Below are 22,026 nucleotides of genomic sequence, written 5' to 3'. Positions count from 1 at the left end.
TAAAACCCCGTAGATCGCATCAAAAAAAAAGAAGCGCAGCCCGCTTAAAATCGATGAAAGCAATTAAAAATCATATATCATACAAAGATCAGCATCGTGCTAAGTTGCCTCCTCGCCACCTGTGACGGGGCTGTTAGACGGGGGTGGCGGGGCGGGGGAGAAGCAAATCACGCAACAGCATTCTACATACACACACACACACACACACACACACACACACACTGAGCAACGCGGGGCAGCCATCCTGTAAATATTTCCGAGGAGCGAAAAAAAACATAACACTCAATTGTTTTCCCCTCGCTTATCTCTCTGGGACAGTATCCTGCTTCTTTTTTTTTGTTTTTTTGAAGGCAGGGCTTTTGCACACAGTGACACACAGCTTCCTTCAACAGCGGTGACTTCACTTCCCAAATTTAGAGGAGAGAAAAAACCCAATCCGGTAAAGAAAAAAGTGTCTCTTTCTCTCCGCCACATACCGGGGGGCTGGAATTAATTCAGGAGCGTGTGTCATGTTTGGGATGTTGTCGGGGTCCGCTGAAAATTGCGCAAAATGGACGGAACTATTAAGGTAAGGGTGGAGAACGGGGGGTGTATGTGAGTTTGTGGGGAGATTGGGGTTTTCGGAAGGAGTTGCGCCTCCTTTTTTTGAAAGCAATGGGTTGAAATGCGGCTCTGTGTCTGTTTGTCTGTGTGTCTGTGAGCTGGGGACCTCCGATCTTGACGACGATGAGCGGCTCGTTTCTCTCGATCTGAGAGCGGTAACCAGATTTACCTTCTTCTTTTTCTTTTGCCATGTTTTCTCTTCTTTTATGTGTCATTTCGCGGTAAAAGTGAGAAGACGTTTCGGTTTTCGCTTTCTGGATTTCGCGGACTCACGTTTTTGGTGGATTTTTTGGTGGGAGCGAGTGCACAATTACGCACGTCTGGAACGGCACAAAGGAGTGGCGATCTGCCTCAAACATCGCGATGTATGCTTGAGCACATCAAACCTATAGCTGTATAAGTAATCAATCGACACGGCGGGGTTGCTTTAAGTTCGGAGGCAGAGGGGGGATGTTGAGCAATAGCAACGGCTGGATGTGTGCTTTCGCTTGGATAGGATGTGTGTCGAGCTGCGCAACAGCGGTGTGGCACGTCGCCCGGCTGGGACCAGAAGATCCGTGTCGTGGGTGCCGAAACTGTGATGATATTGTTTTTTAAAAATGAATATGTCTTGTTTGTGTCTGTGTGTTTAGTGTTAGAGACGTAAGTGAGTTTTTGACGTTCAGAAAAGCAGTCATTTGGTAACTTTCGGGGTTGTAACATCGTGCTGCATCGTTTGCGACACTGTGGAAAGCCACAGAACGTAACGCAGTGATAACTTCTATTATGAAATGGAGTGTGTTGGTATATAGTCCAGAACGCTGATCGGCATTAACGTCGCCTTCTAGCCCCTGATAGTCAAATTCCAGATGTATTATGGCTGCAGTCACCAGATGTTGAGTGGCACGTCCCTCTGAGTCCAGCTTGACTCTGCGGCGCGCTCGGGTTTAAAGTAGACAAGAATGCAACAATCTGCGTTTGGATTTATACTGTTGCTTAAAAAACGACGGTGCTTGTTTTCTTTTTTGGAAAATTCAAAGTGGCGGGTTTGTGGCGGCTGGGTGGGTGTGGTGTGAGTTTTGGAAGAGTGTAAACGTTTGGGCCAGACAAATATGTCTGCACCGCCACTTAAATCCCATCATTCATCTGTCACACCACGGTGATTGTTTTGATATCTATAGGAGGGAGGGGGAGAGGGGTGGGGGTAAGAAAATGGATGCCTCGGGTTCAACTGTTTGCAACAACACAAGAGGTTGTGACAATTAGTGTAATCACAATCGAATTCTTGCGTATAAATGGCTGGCTTGGCTTGTGAGCTGTATTCATTCTCATTCTCAGTAAAAGCAGAGGAAGGGCTCTCTAGCCATGAGAAGCTTCCTGTCCTACACAATCTTTTCCTGACAGGTTTCCCTTTCCTCTTTAAACAAAAGACAGGAATCCCCCCCCCCCCCCCCCCCCCCCCCCCCCCCCCTCTACCCTCCACCCCACCACCCCTGGGTGGCTCCAGATGAGGCTGGATGGATGTGGACGCCAAACAGACACACGTGTAGTCTGGATGTGCATGGAGATCTATTGCATGTATTCCATCCATGCAGCTCCAGAGGCGTTGTGATGCGTTTAGGGGAGAGGGTGGGGGAGGGCTGATGTAAACAGAAGCAGAGGTGACTCCCAGCAGGTGTCACACTCACACAATGCTGATGCTTGAGAGTGTGTAGAACTCCAGAGTTATGAGTCTTTTGATCTTTTCCTGTGTTGTTTACCTCGGTGGAAAAATGCACATTACAATCGAAAACATTAAAAAAAAATGTAGAAGTCGGAGCAGAACAGATAGCGTTTTTAGAAGACAGTCGTCTACTTATAAAATAGATTATAACTGCCTCGTCCATGACTGGCACCGTGTGTGTCTGTGGGTGTGTGTGTGTGTGTGTGTGTGTTCCCCCCAGATACTGGAAGGAAAACACACCAAATTGCCAGCAGTCTGTTGATCTTAGAGCTTTTCTTCGTGACAGTGGTGAGCTCCTATTTTTAAAAAAACCCTCCACGATCTTGATAGGCCCCCACCACTTGCCAATCATGGTTTCAATTGCACATGCTGATATGTCACTGTAAATATAACATGCAGCAGTCATAATAGTCGGCTCTGTCCTTATCGGTTGGAGTGAGACATTTGCTCACTGTTGTGCTCTTTATCATTAACAGACTAGCTGGTGTGCTGTGTGCAGATAGTGAGTAATGCTGCCACTACCCAAGCTATGGAGGATCCACAAGTCAAATCACTGGAACATTGAATAATTATAGTGATGTTGTTTTACTGTTGGTACATGACATTGCTGTCAACAAAATGTCCAAATTATTATTGTTGTTTTATTGTATTTGTCTAAGCCAAAACGCATATAAGTATAGAGTATATGTAGAGATAAAAGCAGTGTCTGAGACTAAAGTTTAATATTTGAGATGCACTTCAGTTTTGGATGTATTTGCCTGTTGAAGAAATAAATTTGTAGATGCTAAATTGCTTTCATCAGATATAACAAATCTTATAGATAGATCAAAAAAGGCCAATAAATTCATGGTAGTTGTACGAGTCAAGGTGAGCGCAAACAACCACCAAGACCAAAAGTTTTTCTCTAACTGTTTGTCTCTAATGTTGAAAACATACATTTTACTTTTATGTGTCTCCTTGACCATGACAAATCTCTTATAGTCTCTTGAATCTCGGTTGTTATTAGTTGAGGAGATGTTAATGTTGAAATTCAATAATGGCATAACTGAAGCTCTGTAGCTATTGATGATGCGTGAAACTGTACATTACTGAATCAGCACCATCTCAGCGAGAGGATGGCACTTGTCTTATAAAATTCATTTCTCACCACAAGATCAAGAAGCCATCCGGGTCCAGATCCATAAGTAGCGAGTGTTTTGCTTTGAAAGCCGGTTGAAAGCCTTAGTCTCTGCTACCATCTAGTGGCAGCCCAGTGTTAACACAGGAGCAGTCTGAGTGGTTGTCTATGGGCTAAAAATAATGTTTTAAAAAGCTGTAATAACTCTAAAAGTATGATATGGATCCACCTCAAAATCAGCTTTCGTTTCTTGACCTCAACACACCTCTCTGCAAAATTTCATGAAAATCCATCTTTTGAGTTAACTTGCTAAAACAACACACACTGAGGCAAAACCCTAACCTTCTCGGTGAAGGTTATAAAAACCAATTCATGGATAGGTTGTTTTTGAACAGAGGGCTTCATAGTGTAAACCAAGATTAAATCATAACCCCCTGCAAAGGCCTTAATGACTAAATATAAGATGGTACAGAGCAAAACTTAAACCTCTACACATCTGACAGAGGTTTCACTGAAATGTTGTGGAAAGTACAGTGGAAAAAGGAAGAAGCAAAGTTTAAATATCAGAACAGGAGCAGTTTTTTAGATCTTGAATTTATATTATATTTATAGTATTGAGCAAAGTACCTCAGTCAAAATCCAACACTTTCCTTATAAATGTCATTGTGTTGCTATATCTATACACCTGCTAAAAAAGACTCACAGCAATTAGATAGTATATTGAACTCTTTCAGTAGTAAGTATTTACTATACTAAGTACTTTATTAATAATAAATCCAGACTTTTCTAAAATGTATATTTATCTATGAACTATATGATATGGATCCTGCCGTCAGAGGATCAATAGGTCCCTCACAATGAAACATTTTACATATAAATAAGGTATTTATGATTTTGGAAAAACTGATTCCAAATAATACAGCTGGAATAAACCGTCTTAGAAAGGAATGGTTGTGTATTTTTTCAAGATCATGAGGATTTCACTATCATAAAAGTAATATTTAAGAGAATCCGACTAGCTACGTCTTGGAAATATTGATCAAGGAATATCAAATAGCATTTTCCCCCTGAAGCAGATATGTGGCATTTTGGAATGAAATGTCCCCAGGGATTAGACACGTCTCAGTCTAAGCTGTGCCATCAGATCCCATCCGATCCAGATGTGCATCAGATCTGAGCCTAATCCTCAAAAGAGGCATGTGACTGTAGTGATTCCATTAGATATTCAGATGTATTGTTTTGATATTATTATCTGACTGTTTCTTACTTTGGTGGAGGAACAATATGACAGAAGGCTGAGTCATCACTTTCTTACCCCGCAGCTTCTTAGACCATCAATAGCTGGAAAGTTTTTGCATGGTGCAGCTCTGGAATCTGACCAAGTGAGATCAACATATTAAATAACAATCTGCAAAGTGCATAATCCTTCTTTCTTACATGATAGATGAGCAGCGTGTTGCACCACGTGATCTCTCAGCATACGCTACCTTTTCTGTGTTTGTTTTTTCTTAAATAGACATACATTGCTCCAGCTGGGCCACAGCAGAGGGGTCAGCGTCACTTGTGACCCCTTCTGCTTCTGTTGAGTGTTCAGCTGTGGGATGGGAGCACATAGCCCAGACGAGACAGATTCACCAGGGCCTCAAAGAGGATTTTCAGATCCAATAAAGTGAAGAAGAGACCGATAATGGGCAATAGAAACGTTGCGCTGCCAGGAATGTTTGGAATTCTGTGTATAGGGTCGTTTTTGCGTCTCATAAATGTGAAAATCTTACCCGTGTATGTGCCTCGTGTTTGTTTTTGCTGATAATGAAACAACCTAGATCTCAGTCATTCTGCTATGTGGGCATGATTGAAGTCATTCTAAAATCAACAGGAAGCCATCATTTGTACACAAACAACTTAGGATGCCAGATTGTGATATGACTCAAATCTGCACATAATTGCCGTAAACAAATAAGTACCCAAGAGACTAAAGGTTTGAGATGAAGTTTTTCGTGACTGGTTTGGGTTTTGCCATCCTAATTTACGCACAAGCTTCTGATTTTTTTTCCTACAATTCTTAATGTTTTTTGGACGTGCCAAACATTTGCTTGCATTTCTATTTCCAGGAGGCGCTATCCGTGGTGAGTGAAGACCAGTCTTTATTTGAGCCTCCCTACGCTGCTGCCGCCCCTCTTGCAAAGACAGACATGACTGCATCTGGCGCACAGGACTACGGCCAGACCCACAAAATCAACCCCTTACCCCCACAGCAAGAGTGGATCAACCAGCCCGTCCGGGTCAATGTCAAGAGAGAATATGAGCACATGAATGGATCCAGGTATGACACAAACAGTATGAACGTAAACCCATTTTTTCATGCAGATCAGACTTTTCTCTCTGCTCATTAACGTCATCTAGCCTTCATTGTTGTGCCGTGCACGTCTACAGTAATCTTCAGATCACATACCAAAGTCAATGACTGGAAAGGAAAACTAAAAGCACCTAATTTATCTTAGAACATTTTTAAAGCTTCCTCCTTTGTGTGTGTGCGTGTGTGTATGTGTGTTTGCAGCAGGGAGTCTCCAGTGGACTGCAGTGTGGGTAAATGTAATAAGCTGGTGGGGGGTAACGACACATCTCAGATGAACTATGGAAACTACATGGATGAAAAGAACGCCCCTCCGCCCAACATGACCACCAATGAGAGAAGAGTCATTGTACCTGCAGGTAGGAAAGCTTCTTTGGGCCCCCAGCTACATATCCAGCTACATTTCCAGCTACAATAAAGGAATCCCACATAGAAGGGATCCTATGCATCGTGTCTTTATTCACGCTTTATTTACGGCATATTTGCACAGGTGCAAATTGTTCTCCAAGTTTTTTCTCCCCGTATCGCTGCCGTGTTTTCAAACCGAATCACTGCTCTGTTTTGTTAGAATTTTGCCAATGTTGTTAAACGTTTTACGAGACTCATTTTTACTTAGCTGGTTCATGGGTTAAAGCATTGTTCCAGCGCTTTACGTCACCCAAGGGAGCACATCTGAATGCGCTCAGGCAGAGATGTCTGTTTGTCTGCCAGGTCTATATATTTCTCCACTCATTTCACAAATTTGAACTTGCAGTACATGAGATAATATGGGTCAAGCAAGTGCAAGTTTCACAGTTGAGCACTGTTGAAAAGTAATTTTTATGCGTAAGTTAATTATGCTCTTACACCTACGCCAGAGAGCCAGAGAGAATGACTATATTCTCCCAAAAATGAGCACATGTAATTCATTTAATTAAAATCAAATGGAGACTTGGTCAATTTTCCATTGTAAAGGAAGGCAAGTCCAGAGCTGCAGCTAGACCGAGGCGAGTGGCCCCTCGTGCATTAACCTAGAGCGCCACATGTATGCCGCTGCTTAACCACCAGCGGTGAGCTCCCTGTTTGCTCTCTGGAGAATATTGCAAATATGTTTGTTTGTTTTAGCCTACTTAGTCAACAGCTGCCCCACAATATGGTAAAGTTCGGATTCAAAGATTTGAATATGAGGAAGTCTCTGTTTTTGCTGTGTTACCTGCGTCTGAATCTGAGCCGTTCCAAACCCGACTGCCACCGATACAGAATTTTCCAGTTTATTTGTTTCTCCTCCTCCCTTTTCCTCAGCGTGACTCTCAACACTCTCTTCCCTGCTTTCCTCCCAGACCCATTTATTGCACTCACCAAAAACCCTCTGGCCTCTCTGCCTTTCTCTTCCTCCAGACCCGTCGCTGTGGTCCCAGGACCATGTACGCCAGTGGCTAGAGTGGGCCATCAAGGAGTACGGCCTGTTAGAGATCGACACCAGCATGTTCCAGAACACAGACGGCAAAGAGCTGTGCAAGATGAGCAAGGACGACTTTCTCCGGCTCACCACCATGTACAATGCTGAAGTTCTTCTCTCTCATCTCAATTACCTCAGGGAAAGTAAGTAAGCTCTCTGAAAGTGAGTCTCTTGACGTGATCAGCGGCACGTCCACAGTAATGATGTTAAAGTGAACTCATTGTATGCTCCGATCCTCCACATGGTTTTGGTCTTTGTGCTTCATTTATGCACGTGTTTTCCAAAGAACCTAATTTTAAACCAAGATTCAGTTAAGACACGAGCCCGTCGCCTCATATTGCTGTACGTTTGGGTGAATAGAAAGAAACCAGGATAAACAATGTGACAGCTTTTTTGGTCACCGCACAATATTCATATTACCGTCAATAAACAATGAAATTGCTTTTTACTGGAAACTCATTTCGCCATAATGTCTACCCGGTCTTTAACAGAGCTGTGGAAAGCAAAAGGGTTTCGTTTCCCCTCCTCCTGATAACCATCGGCTCTCTCCTCCTCCACACTTTGCAATGCCTTATTCCGCACAGTGCAGGGAAAGATGAAGCCCAGGTGCTTTGCCTCAGGAGTCGTGCTCGGGCCTGTGAGTTCGGCACGGCAAAGAGAGTTGATCTGCAATTTGCGACGGAGGCAAATAAATGTGAACCTCTTGCCTTTGAAGAGGTTCCCTGTAGAATCCAGCTTCATAAGATTTGGCGAGCAACACAAAGCCAGAAACAACAAAAACACTCACTCAGGATTTTTAAAAGAGTCTCTAAGTTTAACCAATGCCTGCTATTATTAATGGTTAATGAATAATTGTTAATGGTTCAGCAATCAGCATTAAGACATTTATTAGAACAACGTTTAGTGAAAATCCCCTTTGGATGCCTCATATCCTGGCCAATTCATAACAAGACAACATGTCTGCAATTGTGAATGTTAATAAGTTACTCAATGGCTCCTCCACCCCAAAAATGAATCAAATTTCCAGTTGTAAATCATAATAAAAAAGTATTATAATAAATATGTATTTTGTGACCTGGCAATCCAAAAGTAGTCTTTATTAATAATCAATTAAATTATTTACAACCATGAATAAAAGCTTTAATTATGGTGTTTTAACCCCTTTTCAAATTATTCATTTTTTGATAGTAAAAATAAATACTTTTTTGAGACATTATTGACGTTTGAATATAAAACGTTAGAACAATAGCCGAGTCCATTGTTTGATATGCAGCTAAGCAGACTGAGTGAGTGTCTGTAGAGGGACATGCAGTGAACAGTTTGTCTCATCAGTTGAACGTTTGCTGTTTCTGCTGTAGCTGCAGAATATGACAAGTTTTGGGTGGAGTGAGTGATGGTTCGCCTAAATTTAACATTGCTCCCAAAAATTGCGATGGGCCTCATGTGATGTAATGGGAACTGTATTTTGTGGGTGTCAACAGTTTTCTCTGTGCATGGCGTCTGGGCAGAGAGGGATGCTTGTCATGAGCATAACAGCCTCATTGTGCACGGCTGCAGCGGGTGGATCTGTCTGACCGCCGCTGGGCAACACTCCGCAGAGCAGTTTTCATTATGGCCACATGGCTGCGGGACTTAGCCGCGGCTTAGGCGTGCTGCACCGCCACTCTACCCATGGCTCTCTCTTTTTTGATTTAGACCTTGTGTGTTTTGGAGACAGAAGAGATGTCTCGGGAATCCTCTCCACTTGCCAGCTTAAATTGCTTTGGATCTGTTCCCGACAAATCGAAAAGATGAATGTTCCTCGTCCCGTGCCTGGGCTGACTGGCTGGTTTCGGACAGCTCTCTGAGAGGCGAGCGGCGTGCGTTATTGACACTAGGAGCCTTAGGGGAAGACGAACCGTGTTAGTAAATGAACATCTAAGGAAGATGGAGAAGGAGGCGGTGGAGGAGGAGGAGGAAAGTTGAGGCTTTCAGTCAACCCTGCAGGCGCTGATGATTTGGAAACTGAAGCCGATCTTTCTTCTCCCCTGCAGCACAAACAAACACAATCATAGATGAGGAGTAACCCTGTCCAGAAAAGAGACCTCTGGCTTCACTCACCAGAGCTGGAGCTGGTCCTACCATACAGAATGTAGAAGAAGAGAGAGAGAGAGAGAGAGAGAGAGAGAGAGAGAGAGAGAGAGAGAGAGAGAAGGAGAGAAGAAGTAGAGCTGCTTGAGAGAGAGGAGGTGGTGGTGGTGGTGGGTGGGGGGCTGAGCCAAACTGTGGAAGTATTAGTGATTACGGGTCATGTGATGTCTTCCTCCAACCCCCATTACTCCCCATTCTCCTCCAAAAATAGATGGTCCAATCATTTCATGCACATCTGCGTGCATCATGGGTGCATTTGGGTCTGTTTATTGAAAGTCTGATTAACATTCCTCAGCGTCATTAAGCCCTATATGTATACTCAGCACAGGGCAGGGACACACTTCCCCACCCTACGGCCATACCATAACAAAACATTCCTGCCACGTCATATGCAGGAATATCACTCAGACACCCACACTGGCATAATCTCAACATCTGTCTGCCTACCCAGCTGCTTGCAGTCACAGCGGTAGTTGCCAGTGCATTATTTTGGCCTGGTTGTTGGTCACTTATCCAGATTTTTATAAGCGATGGCCGCCCGCACCCCAATGTGCTTTCAATTTGGGGTGCAATTTGAGAATTTGTTCAAATTAGTCTGTCAGGGAGGGACCACGGACTGTTTGCTTTATCGCACCCATGTAGGTCGGTTTGATACCACATGTGCTGGAAACAGAGCAGAGCGAAAACCTCAGTAAACGAGAGACTACATCGTCCAACACACAGAGATGCAAGGAGAGAGAAGGAGAGAGAGACAGGGGTGGGGTGAGGGGAGAGTGAGGAGGGAAGAGCTGAAAACTGAGACCCAAATCTTCCTTAAAAGTGAAACGTAGACCAGTAGAAAGCAGATGAAGACAGATATCCTTGACCGAGACAATTTCAGTAGTCGACTGACGACAGGACGGGACGGAATGAGCGAGCGAGAAGCCTAAGAGAGCGAGTGTGAGGGAGAGAGAGAGAAAAAAAAAGGAGGTCGGATCATTCTTTTTATAAGTGTGTGGAAACAGTCCGAGGTGGTCGTGATTGAGTGCTGTTGGAGAATAGCGATGGTTCTGTTTCCCAGCTGTCGCCTTTTTGCTCGTGCGTCTGGATGGATTTACAGTGAGGGAGTCGCGCGAGAGAGAGAGTGATAAGTCTGGGCTCCTGCACTGCACCGCTGCCGGTTCCAGAATGGGGGACATTCTCAAGCCCTCAATAGTTTATACAGGCCATAAACATCTGGGCTCGCAGGCTGAGTAGGGAAAAAGGAGGTCTGGAGAGCTCTCTCTCTCTCTCTCTCTCTCTCTCTCCCTCTCTCTCTCTCTCTCTCTCTCATTCTCTCACTCGCCTCTCTTCTCTTTCTCCCTTCACAACATTTTTATGGAGCTCCCCTTGCATTAGTTCGTTCTATTGGCAGATTATCACTGGGGCAGAGGGGCTCAACAGCCTGGCCCCGTGCCATTGACTGTTAGCTGTTTAGCGTTAGCCACCATTACTGAGCAGTCTGGGGCTGCTCACTTGACTGTTAAGGTCCAGACACTTCACAGCGCTGTACACACTCATGAAGCCAAGAGGGACAATAAGGGTTTGATATTGAGACCAACTTGAATGAGATTGGTTCCAGCGTCAGTGAGAAGAATGAGGAATAGCTACTAAAATCTGTGTGAAACTAGCTTTTAGTTCAGGTGACTCTATTGTATTTAGACTATGATTCCAGACTAATACATTTATAAACAACAAACAAACAAAAACAATTCACAATTCATACATACTTACACATTTATCCAGTGCTGACATTTTTTTATTTAAAATGTGTAAACCCCTTCCTGTGTGCCACTGCACAATAAAATCCTTCCTTAATTGATGGCTTTATTTTGAAGTGGGAGTAGGAAGTCTTCAAGTTGATCACTGTTAATTGATGTCGATTTGCAGCTCCTTCATCAGCATATTTGGACATTTTAACAGTGTTTTAGATGGCAGGTCAGCACCATATATCACTGACGCACAAACATTGCGAAACAGGAAATATGTGTATTGGCATTTTGCCTTTTTTTTTTATCACTTTGAAATGTGATATAACAACATTTTGTCTCATGCTTTAAAAAGCTACTATGTTATGTAATGATTCTATTTATGGAGTAGACTGAAATCACTATATCCCCGCTCAACATCTGCCTTTGTGAAGCTCGAGTGCAGACTGGTAGTTGGACGAGTCAGTGCAGCTGTAATCGGGGACTAAAGGAAGACTTGCTGTTTGCTGAGGCCGATTTGGCCCCCATTAGATGGCAGGTTGCCCAAAAGTTGGTGACTGGGACCTTCAGTTTGTTGACAAAGCACAGACCACATGTTTGAGGTGATGGTATCATATGGCTGAACAGAATAAACAGCTGGGGCCCAGTGGAGGTCCGACTCACTGTTGAACAAGCCCTGAATGATTTCTGTCAATATTATGGGTGTGCCAGAACGGAGGACAGGCCTTTATAAAGAACCATCAGTCATAGGAAGGAGAGAAAAGAAAATAGTTTGTAGATGTTATGTAATCAGACAGACTCTGAGCAGATGTGAGGAGAGAGAGGGAGAGAGAGTGAGTGAGGGTCTTACAGGCTGAACACGGGCCAGTCCTCCCACTGTGCTGTCAGATTACCGGGACATGTTTGTTTTCTGAGGGGAGAAGAGCACGTCCAAATAAATAGGGAGAGCAGCCAACAGTCCCTCTCTCTCTCTCTCTCTCTCTCTCTCTCTCTCTCTCCATCTCTCTCTCTCTCACCCCCGCCGCTCTGACTCACTCTCACTCTCTCTCCCACAGCAGTCCTGAATTTCTCTGTGGGATGGGTTGTGGTTTTCTCAGCAATGCTGCCTGTTTGCCTGTCTGGGTCAGCCCACATGTGGCACACAGTAGGAAAAGGGTTAACAGAACCCCCCCACCTCTCCTCTCCAACTAAACTCCTCTTGCTCCCCTTCCTCCTCCTGTCTCGCTCCCTCCGTCGGTCTGCCCGTTCATCTTTCTCTTACTTACACTTCCCCCACCCCACCCCCCACCGCACTCATTCCAAACCTGATGCTTTGGTGGCTCTCTTGCCCCCGTGCACTTACACTCAGCGTGTGGAATTATTTTTGTATGGGGAGCTGCGTTTGATTGCTGTGCAGGGACCCTGCCTCATACAATGGCTCCCCTGTTCAGAGGCCCCCAGGTTTCTAAACTAGACCCAGAGCCTCGGGGGTGCCGCGGAGAAGGTAGACTTGGGAGGGGTGGGGTTCTGGGAGGTTAGAATACATTTGTGCAGCACCCCTCTCTTCCCCACACCCCCTAAAAAAACAGACCCCTGGTCTGCCACCATGGGCCCCTTCACCCACCTCCCCCTAGCACCATCACCGCCACCATCGCAGCTAGTTAGGTAGGGATCCCGCCAGCCTCCAAATCCCAATAAAAGCACACACACCGGCGCTTGATTTCACCTTCAATCCTTCATTTAGTTGTTGTTGTTGAAATGAAGCCATTCAGAAAAGGCCTCATCCCTACCCAGCAGCTCCTTGCCACAGTCTTTGTGCTGAAATCTCAATGCTCCCTATGTAGAAGCAGGCACTTGTGTTTTCTCTGTGCATTTTTGGGTCTGTTTTTCCGCTCGCTGATTTATGCCTGGGGGCAGCTAAAATTAAGAGAGCATTTTGGTGCCGCCCAGGGTGCCTGTGTAAGTGCAGGAATGCAGCGTTGAGTTCTGCTCCATAAGGTGAAATGAATAGGCAGCCGTATGCAGAGCTTTGCCTCTGTGGCTTTGTTACTCACCAGTGAAGTTCCAAGTACACAGTTGAAATGACATTAATGAAGCAGCAATTGTTGGATTTGTTATAATTAGGATTAAATTGAATTATTTTTCTTCAGGAAAGGTTTTTCAAACAATACAACAGTAAAATGCTATAAATGAAAGAGCTTAGGTTCTGCTCATTACTAATTGAGCTGAACCCTCTACTGCCACCTGCTGGACGTTGATTGTTTTGTTTTGTTGTGTATAGATAGATAACATCACATCATTAATATATTAATAAATCCTGACTACCTATATGAGAGTAGTAATACAGTAACACTGCTTTGTGTACTGTAAGTTTAATAATACACTTTTCTTTTGCATCTGTGCAACACAAACACATAAAGAAGACATTTTGACTGACTGTGTCTCCTTTATCTCATGATTTGGCAGGTAGCTCATCATTATCTTACAACACACCATCTCACACGGATCCGTCACCACGCTTGGCTGCCAAAGAGGGTAAGAACCCAGCTCACCATTCTGTGCAGTGTTCGTTCTCAAGATCTTTGTCTCTTTTGGCTTGAAAATAGCTTGAAATGTGGCTTGAAATATTGAAGTGAAAGAGTGTTTAGTGATACTAATACAAATCTAGCGTCACAGTGCCTGACGGCTTTTCTGTGACTGTTGTACAGCTGCTGTAAAGAGGTCAAACACACACACTGACACATCCTGGACATGGACACATATACAGTTATTGTACACATACATAAAGAGAGAGAAAGACATCTCAAAAGATACACAATAATAGACCATACAAGCAGAATCTAAACATAGGGTTAACATACAATGTACTGTACACACACGGATAAACACTTGAGAATACAATGTAGCGTAACAAACAGGAAGACACACACACACACACACACACACACACAGACAGACAGGGCCTTTGATTGCCAACGGTGCAGCTGCAGGCAGGTGCACCCTTTGTTCTGTTAAAATAACACAAGCTGAGCAGATTTTGCTATTCAGGAGCAATACCTGATCGCTGTGAACACACATTGTGGATCGGAAAAGAGGCACATTAAAAAGACAAAGGCAGCGTGCTGACGAGTCCCTTATACAGCAGAGGGACAGAGGAGGACGAAAGAGAATGCAGCTGTTACGGGAAAAGAGAGTGGGACGGAAGACATGTGAATGAGGTCGTGTGGTAGAGAGAGAGACGTGCGTGAAACAGAGACAGGTGGGGACGGTTTATGCTTTGGTACACATGAATACACGGTTGACCTGCAAGTATCTTTAAAGATCTTGAAACTCTGACAACTTCTTCCTTCTAAGAAAATGAGTACAGATCAGAAACAAGACAGAAGGTATTCACATTTAATGAAACTAAACCAAACCTGTGATTAAGAATGAAATGTGTTTGTCCAAAGAGAAACTGATGACTGACAGTTTCCATCGTTTCACAATGATTCTAAGGCAGCTAAGGACAAATTTCTTCCTCGCTCTACAAACAGGATTTCATGCTGACACAACACAAACTAGACCCAAGGCGTATCAGCACGACAAGCTACACATCCTTTAAGCTAGCTATACGGTGTCACCACCAGAGACGGGAGTCAGGGGGCTGCAATAACAGCGATAGGCCGGCTCACAGGATGAGGGGCCCTATGGAGGCAGGAGGAGAGGAAACGCTGGTCTGATAAGTGTCCGTGAATGCCCCCCCCCACCCCCCAGGCTCTCTCTCTATCAGCCCCGGGGCGCTGAGCGTAAGCAGGATGCGTCGTTGTTCTCGCCCAGGCTTCAATACCGACAGGTCAATGCTCAGGCCTGATAAGATTCTGCTCGGTCACCCCCCGACCCCGCTCTTCCTGGTTCTCAGCGGCAGGTATTTGGACTGGCAGGAATACTCGGTCACTCCCTTCAGCACTATTTCCCTTTCACACACTGGTGATTTCTATTATGGGCTGGTGTGACACTCAGTGTGCTCCTGCTTGTGTCCCGTAGTCGCAGTAAGTGTGCAGTTAACACCTTCTGGCAGGTAAAATGAGGCAATAAAAGAGATGTAGAGACTTTGATATTTACTCAAGTATTGCATTCAGTCCAAGATGGAGTTTTCCCATTTGTCTTATACTTCATTATATTTATGTGACAGGTGCTTGGTAGTTACTTTGCAGATTCAGACTTTCATTCAACAGGAGATAAGCTCATAAAGTGTCTTATAATCACCGTTCTTTCTTTCTTTGCCTTCCATCCTTCCTTCTTTACCCGTTTCCTTCCTTCTTCATTTCCTCCTTATTTGTTTTCCCTTTCCTTCCTTACTTTGTTCAAATGAATGCAAAGAATGTTCATTTTAACAATATAAAGTTACTTTTCATCTCAATATGTATGTTTACTTAAGACCATTGAGTACATTTATAGCTCATATGTATTTAATTTAACTTAAGAAGAATTTTGAATGCAGCAATTTTCCAAAGTGGTATTACAACTTTTACTAAATCAAAGGATTTGAGTACGTTGTCCACCAGATGCCAAATAGCTTGATAGCCATTCATATTTCAAAAAAAATGACGTGGTTTTTGATGGGTTTTCTTTTGAGGGATCATAAAAACATTCAACAATAAAAGGATTGTAATAATTTTCATCCTAGTAAATTTCTGTACGTGAAAAGGAAATCAAACAAGAAAAACTGGAGTATGTGACTCAACATCAGCACAATACTTTTATCAACATTTGCTGGAATCAGTTTTGCCAGATGTTCATATTGCCTTCAGAGAACAGTCAAATACCATACAGGCTCTTTGGGGTAGAATAAGCACAAGCATACAGCAGGAGACGACCCTAATCCGCTCCAGACTGTGCGGTGTAAAATGCAATGTTATGAATAAAAGAGAGCAGATAAAACACGGAATGCAGCAGCTATGAAAGGGCGTGTGTGTGTGTGTGTGTGTGTATCTGACCTTCATGTCTACACACAGGCAAATGGTCCGTGCTATGTCGTCTTTATAACATAGGTAGGTTCTGGGGGTTAATGTGTGAATGTGATGCATTGACCTTTGATGACAGAGAGACTAATCGCTCTTTATAATTGGTGACATCATGAGTTGAGACTTGTTATTTTTCATTTTTGTTGTGAAAACGCAGTAGCTTTGTAGCCCTGACAGTATGACCCTATAAGAAAATGACTGCTATTATTAGAGACGCTGGGATCCATTGAACCTGGTGAAGAAAGCGAGTCTCACCTCTTCTTCTCAGGAGTGTGCTGCTGGTTTGTTTTTTTCCAGCTAATGATGAATGATTTTCCAGCTTTTCCACGTTTGCAGCTTGTCTTTTTTTCATAAACGCTCTATTTATAGCACTGCGATGAAATTTCTGATTTTTATAATTCCGAGCAAGGACACTCATTTTCTCCACTGCTGTCAGTAAATGAGGAAAGATGATTCACCTCTGTAATGTATGAATGTATTTATTATACTGCCAAGTCAATGTGGCACACTGCTCTCTGTGAAATTCACCATTATGTAACCAGGCGGCATCACATCTGATTAATCTTTGCATCCAAACAGCAAAAACTGCAGTATTTTACGAGTTTATCTTAGTCTTAAACGTAACGAGAATGGTCATACTCGAGTAAAGTATTATAAAATTATACTTAAACATATGACAGTACAGGTGAAAGAATTTTCTTTATTCATGGTCACACTCAGGCCCTCACTGTCTCCTCATTCCTGAACTTTCCCGTCCTCCTGCTCCACTCATGGCTCTTTTCTCACACAGATGGCTTTTAAAGCACCTGTATTATGGGTATTAAAAATTTTACCCTGTCTGGGTCTCTCTCCTTGGCTCAGACTTCGGGTTAGAAACAGTCCACGACCCGACTCTCCTCTTCTGTCCCTGTCCCTGTCCCTCTCTCTCTCTCTCTCTCTCTCTCTCTCTCTTCCTCTTATGTTCTCTGGCTTTCTTTTTCTCCCACTCTCATCTCATTCACTCTCTCTCCCAAGTCTCACTCTCAATGTCTCTCTCTCTCTCTCTCTCTCTCTCTCTCTCTCTCTCCCTCTCTCGTCTCGTTCGCGGGGCCTTGTTTTGACTAGCTGGTCCTGCAGTCTTAAGTCTCCCAGGAGCGTGCACCACACCCCAGACCAGAGTGGAAACTGGCTCAATTCGCAGTCAGAGCAAGGCCTGGAAAAATGAAGGAGGGAGGCGGTAGGAGAGGTTTTGGGGATGAGGCGGCTCTGTGTGTGCACATTTGGGCTCTGCGTGTGCGTGTGCGTGGCTGGCTCGCTCGGTGCACCTCTGACCACTTGGGCTTTGTAAATTCCATGTCTGCTGGTTCTTCTAATGCCGCATTTCACTGGTTTCCACACCTCCCTCTCAGACCAATTAAGGCCTGCCAGACAAAAATGGAGCCTCCTGCTGATTATAGTGGCGAAAGCCTTGAATTGTGGTGTGTGTTTCATGCTTTTTGACTTTCTTCTTCTCTATTTTTGCTTGCCTGTAGGCATAGAAAAAATGTTTTGGGGGAGAATATAATTCACAGCCAACAACTACACTCATAGTATCTAAGAAATGTGGGTGAACCTACATTACTGGGCATCTCCTCCAGGCCATTCCAGGCAGTAGCTGCGTTTACTGCCACTGTTTTCTTTTCAAATTCCAATGTTGTGTTTCGTCTGACTGACGTTTTTTTCTCATTATTTTTCCCTCTCCTCTCTTAACGTTCTTCCACCCCCTCTTTTCCTTCTGCTCAGCCTCTCTTCTCCTTTCCTCGTGCATTTTCTCATCCTCTCTCTCTCTCTCTCTCTCTATACAGTATACTTAAGGTGATGCCATCTCCTTAGCTTTTTCTCGTTTCTGTCTTCCGTTCTCCTCTCCTTCTCTCCTCCACTTTTTGTAACCCCTCTCGGCACGTAGAAGGAGGTAGCCCCCGTTGTGTTTTTTTCAGGGTGGTGGAGAGTGAATGGGGGGGTTGAGTAAAGGGGAAAAAAGGGCCAGTAAAACAAAGAGAGGTTGTCTGCAGGCGAGGCAGGCAGGAAACGCAAGTCTCCCAGGACTCTCCCCCAGTCACTGCTCCTTGGCTATCCTGCCGGCCCACACCAGATTGAACCTGACAGCCTCCGCTGAGCCTCAGCAGCCCGCTTGTTATTCGCCCTTCTTCTCTCTCTTTTTGTCCTGCTCTCTATTCCTCTCTCTTTTCTTCCATTTCATTTCATTTCATTTAATCTCATCTTTTCCCTTTTTTGTTTGTTCAAATTCTTCATCTTTCGGTTATAAGTACAGTCTGGTTTGTTTTCTCCATTCTGATAAACTCTTGTTTCAGTCAAAGACATTAGGTAGGTGTAATCCCTCCAGTGAAATATTGGGGGTTAAAAGTTGAAAAGTTCGAAATTAGTGAAAAGATCAGTAGGTCCCTGAAACAGCAGGAAGTTTTCCCGCTGGAGGATTTTTTAAGTAAGGAAGAGGAAACAAGGCAACAAAACATCCTTTGAGAGAAGCATGAGAGACATAATTGGATTTGAAATGTTTTTAGATTTCCAATGGCGGATAATGAAATTAGTAAAACAATAAAACACTTGTGTGGCAAATTACATGGCAATTTCATGTTGGGTTTTTTTATGGTTGCAGAGGAGATGGACTTTTTTGTAGTGTTGCATGGAGAGAAAGTTGAAAAAGTTAGTTTACAGCGTTTAAGAACTAAGGAAATGGCAGGGATTTATTATTGTCAGGCCTGGTCATTATGATAGAGCCCAGAAGAGGGCAGTATTGCACAGTGTCAAGAAATGCCCGGTCATGCAATGGCAGCGAAGGAAGAATTCTATGATATGGTTATTGGATTTACAGTGTGTGTGTGTGTGTGTGTGTGTGTGTATGTGTGTCAGTCGGTTTTTCCTGCAATTTAAAAACAGAGACAGAAAACATTTTCGTGCCATTTTAACCATGATCCTTTCTTTAATATCAAATTCAACACTAATCCATAGTATCATCAGGGCAAAGTAATAGCATCATTACGGTAACAAAATGCTCCATAAGGCTCCACGCTCTCAGAGCTGACGAGTATAAACTGAGCACGACCTGCCACTGGCCATTGACCTCATTCACTACAGCAACGTGGGGTCACTATGACAGGATGTGTTATGTCAGGATCTCACTCGTTCTTTCCAAGTTTTCCACGGCAGGTTTAGAGATTCAAATAGCCAGCCTGCCCTGTCAACAAACCTATTTGTCTAAAATTCCATCCACACTGAGGGGTTCAGGGATTACTCCTTGACCTTCTGACAGCTTGCTGATCCCAGCAAAAACCTCCCTCACCGACATTACGCAGCCGTGCCTCCGGGGAGGAACACTGCTGACAAAAAGATTTGCACAGCTTGATAACAAAATGAATACAATGCTGCACAAACCACAGAGTGAAATGCATAGGCTATCTAGCCACAAAGAGCGTCATATTTCACTCTAGTCTGGTAAGTGTTTTGAGATATTTTAGCCTGCAGTGAAATTAACTATCAAAGGTGTTGGGTATGTGCACTTTGTTTGTCATATTATTATGAAATTCAATCAAATTTCATTGTGGAAGGGAATAAAACCAGGGTGTTTCTGAGGCAGCGGCGGGGGAGATATACTTCCTCCATTTTATCTGCTTGTGTCAGTGAGATGGATTACTGGAAGCTCTCCAAGTTCCCACAGCCCATTGACTCAGGTCTGAACGGCAGAAACACAGCAGGTAGAACTTTTCAAACCTGGCCAGGTTGGCTGCATGTCAGGCAATCATAAAAACAGCCTGTGCTGGGCCATGGGGTGGAGGTGAATTTGTGTGTCATGGTGTGTGTGCGTTGTCTTTGTATCCGGCTCTGCTGTCCATTCATCTGCATGTTTGTGGTCGATGTGTTGCAACGTGTTCAGCCAACTGTATTTTTACCAAACATTGTGCCATTCACATTTAAATCATTGCCGCATGCCAAAAGAAACCACATTATCATGTCCAGATATCCTGTGCAGAGCATCTTGGACCATGGTTTGATAGATTTATACATCTTTTGGTAGATTTATAGAGGATGTTTGGCACTAGCCTCTCCTTATTTATGTGTCAGTTGAGCTACTCAACACAAGTTACGGTTGATGTGCTGAGATAGGTCTTCTTATAGACGATGGATAGATGGAAACTCAGATGGCAACAGTTTTTTTCAGTATCAACAAAATAAGTTTTTACTAAATGACTAATTATTGTGCCAAATTAAATCAAAATAGTGCAAAATGCAGAATACCAGGATTGCAAGGATTACATTTACAACATCATTAAAGATAGAAAAGCAACAAAAACCTGCATTTGAAACACTGGACCCAGCAAATTTGGGCTATCTGACTCACTGAATTATATCAGAAATCAAGGACTCATTTAAAACTTGACCCTCCTTTTGTTTTATTTTATATTTAAACTTTCTCTCTCTCTATTCCTTTTCCTCTGTCAGACCCTTCATATGATGCTGTACGGCGGACAGGATGGTCAAACAACATGCACAGTGGCAAAGGTGAGGACACAGAAATCGCTACTGGCTCACATTAGATTGATCGTATTTGCTCCATGTGATCATTTTTAAAGGCCGATACTTGATCTTTATTATATGCAGCAGTTTCGACTCATATGCTATAAATCTTACTGATCTGATATTCTGTGTAGGCGCAGGCAAACACATTTAACATAAGTCTGGCTACACTAGGAGCAGTTCCATTCCAACATCTACATGAGTCTAGACATGGGAGGCACAACCCCAAAGATTACAACACCAGTGTGTGATCACACACTCGAACGGACTCAGCTACAGACATCAGCTACTGCCCAGCTGCTGTCTTGTTTGTTTTGGAGCACCACTGCCATGCCTGTTAGATGTGTAGCCTGGTTATCTATAACCACCCACCTCACTTTCTCTGACTCTCTCTCTCTCTCCCTCTATCCTTTCATCAGGCTCACCGGTGGTCACTCAGAATGTGACCAAGTCTGCTGAGCAGCCCAGACCTCAGCCAGGTAACTGCTCATCCTGCTGTTCTTCATCATGCCTTGTGCCAAGCATTATTTATTGTCGTTATTTTATGTTCTGCTGACATTGGAAACACTCAAACGTGCATATTCAGTAGTCACAAGAGTATCGTAAACACTCTCGCATTTTGTGACTTTGACAGGTTTGTTCGTTAAATAGAAACTTAGCTTATTCTACTTGTGCTTTTGTTGTAATTCAAATGACACTGAGCTAAATGCTAGTTAGAAATGAATAAAGTAAATACAACAATTCAATATGATCGTTTACATAGAGGGGGAAACCATCTATGACTGAGTGTTGAGTGTTTGCTGTGGAGCATGTGTGAGACTGTTCTGCTCTCAGTCTCCAAGCCACACATCTGTCAGCCGCTCTAATTAGTTTTCATGGACTTCTCATTATTTTTTGCGGGTGCATGTACCAAAACTACCCAAACACAAACAATGCATTATTATATAAAATATTCCTGTCTATTTTGTTTATTGGGGCTTCTATGATCGCTGAGTTTGTTTGTCATTTTCAATACCAACTCCATGAAACACGATTATCATCAGAACAATCTGTTCCATAGACCGGAGGTTCTTAAACTGTGACACGCGTACTATTGATGGTACTTGAAGCGCCCCCTGGTAACATACATCAATATTCCATTATTATTACATTGTGTACGGAATTACATTACGTGCCTCCGTTCTATTTGTTGGTGGCTCATTGGTGAGGAAGTACTTTGAAATGTTGAAAGTCATACTCAGGTCAACAGTTTTTACTGCTTCATAGACCAACAAAGCTCTCTTTTGTCCACAGATCCTTACCAGATTCTGGGTCCCACCAGTAGTCGTCTAGCCAATCCAGGTAAGATTTGAACCTCTTGTATTGGAGAAGTCCTAAAAATGTCCTACATGCATGAAATAGAATGGTCTTCCCACACATAATG

At 43.5% G+C, this 22,026-nt stretch overlaps 1 protein-coding gene across 4 annotated transcripts in view; it reads left to right on the top strand.

The window, feature by feature from the left end:
• fli1 (Fli-1 proto-oncogene, ETS transcription factor) overlaps positions 1 to 22,026 on the top strand; it is a 31,246-nt gene that overhangs the window by 5,849 nt on the left and 3,371 nt on the right. Inside the window, exons 1-8 of one of the 4 annotated variants that reach the window (XM_076144975.1) lie at positions 382 to 568; positions 5,534 to 5,745; positions 5,983 to 6,134; positions 7,153 to 7,356; positions 13,516 to 13,584; positions 20,529 to 20,588; positions 21,023 to 21,082; positions 21,897 to 21,944. In XM_076144975.1, the coding sequence (XP_076001090.1) occupies positions 551 to 568; positions 5,534 to 5,745; positions 5,983 to 6,134; positions 7,153 to 7,356; positions 13,516 to 13,584; positions 20,529 to 20,588; positions 21,023 to 21,082; positions 21,897 to 21,944 (823 nt within the window). In that variant the 5' untranslated portion in view covers positions 382 to 550. Of the gene's footprint in view, positions 1 to 381; positions 569 to 5,533; positions 5,746 to 5,979; positions 6,135 to 7,152; positions 7,357 to 13,515; positions 13,585 to 20,528; positions 20,589 to 21,022; positions 21,083 to 21,896; positions 21,945 to 22,026 lie in introns of those variants that run through there. The other 3 variants (XM_076144968.1, XM_076144960.1, XM_076144951.1) reach the window with 3 other exon arrangements.

Source organism: Genypterus blacodes, unplaced genomic scaffold (assembly GCF_046128005.1).
Source record: "Genypterus blacodes isolate CSIRO-AG114 ecotype Tasmania unplaced genomic scaffold, CSIRO-AGI_Gbla_v1 ptg000003l_1, whole genome shotgun sequence".
NCBI lineage: Eukaryota > Metazoa > Chordata > Actinopteri > Ophidiiformes > Ophidiidae > Genypterus > Genypterus blacodes.
Note: the sequence above shows the minus strand (reverse complement) of the source record. Positions and strands in the feature narration are given on the sequence as shown.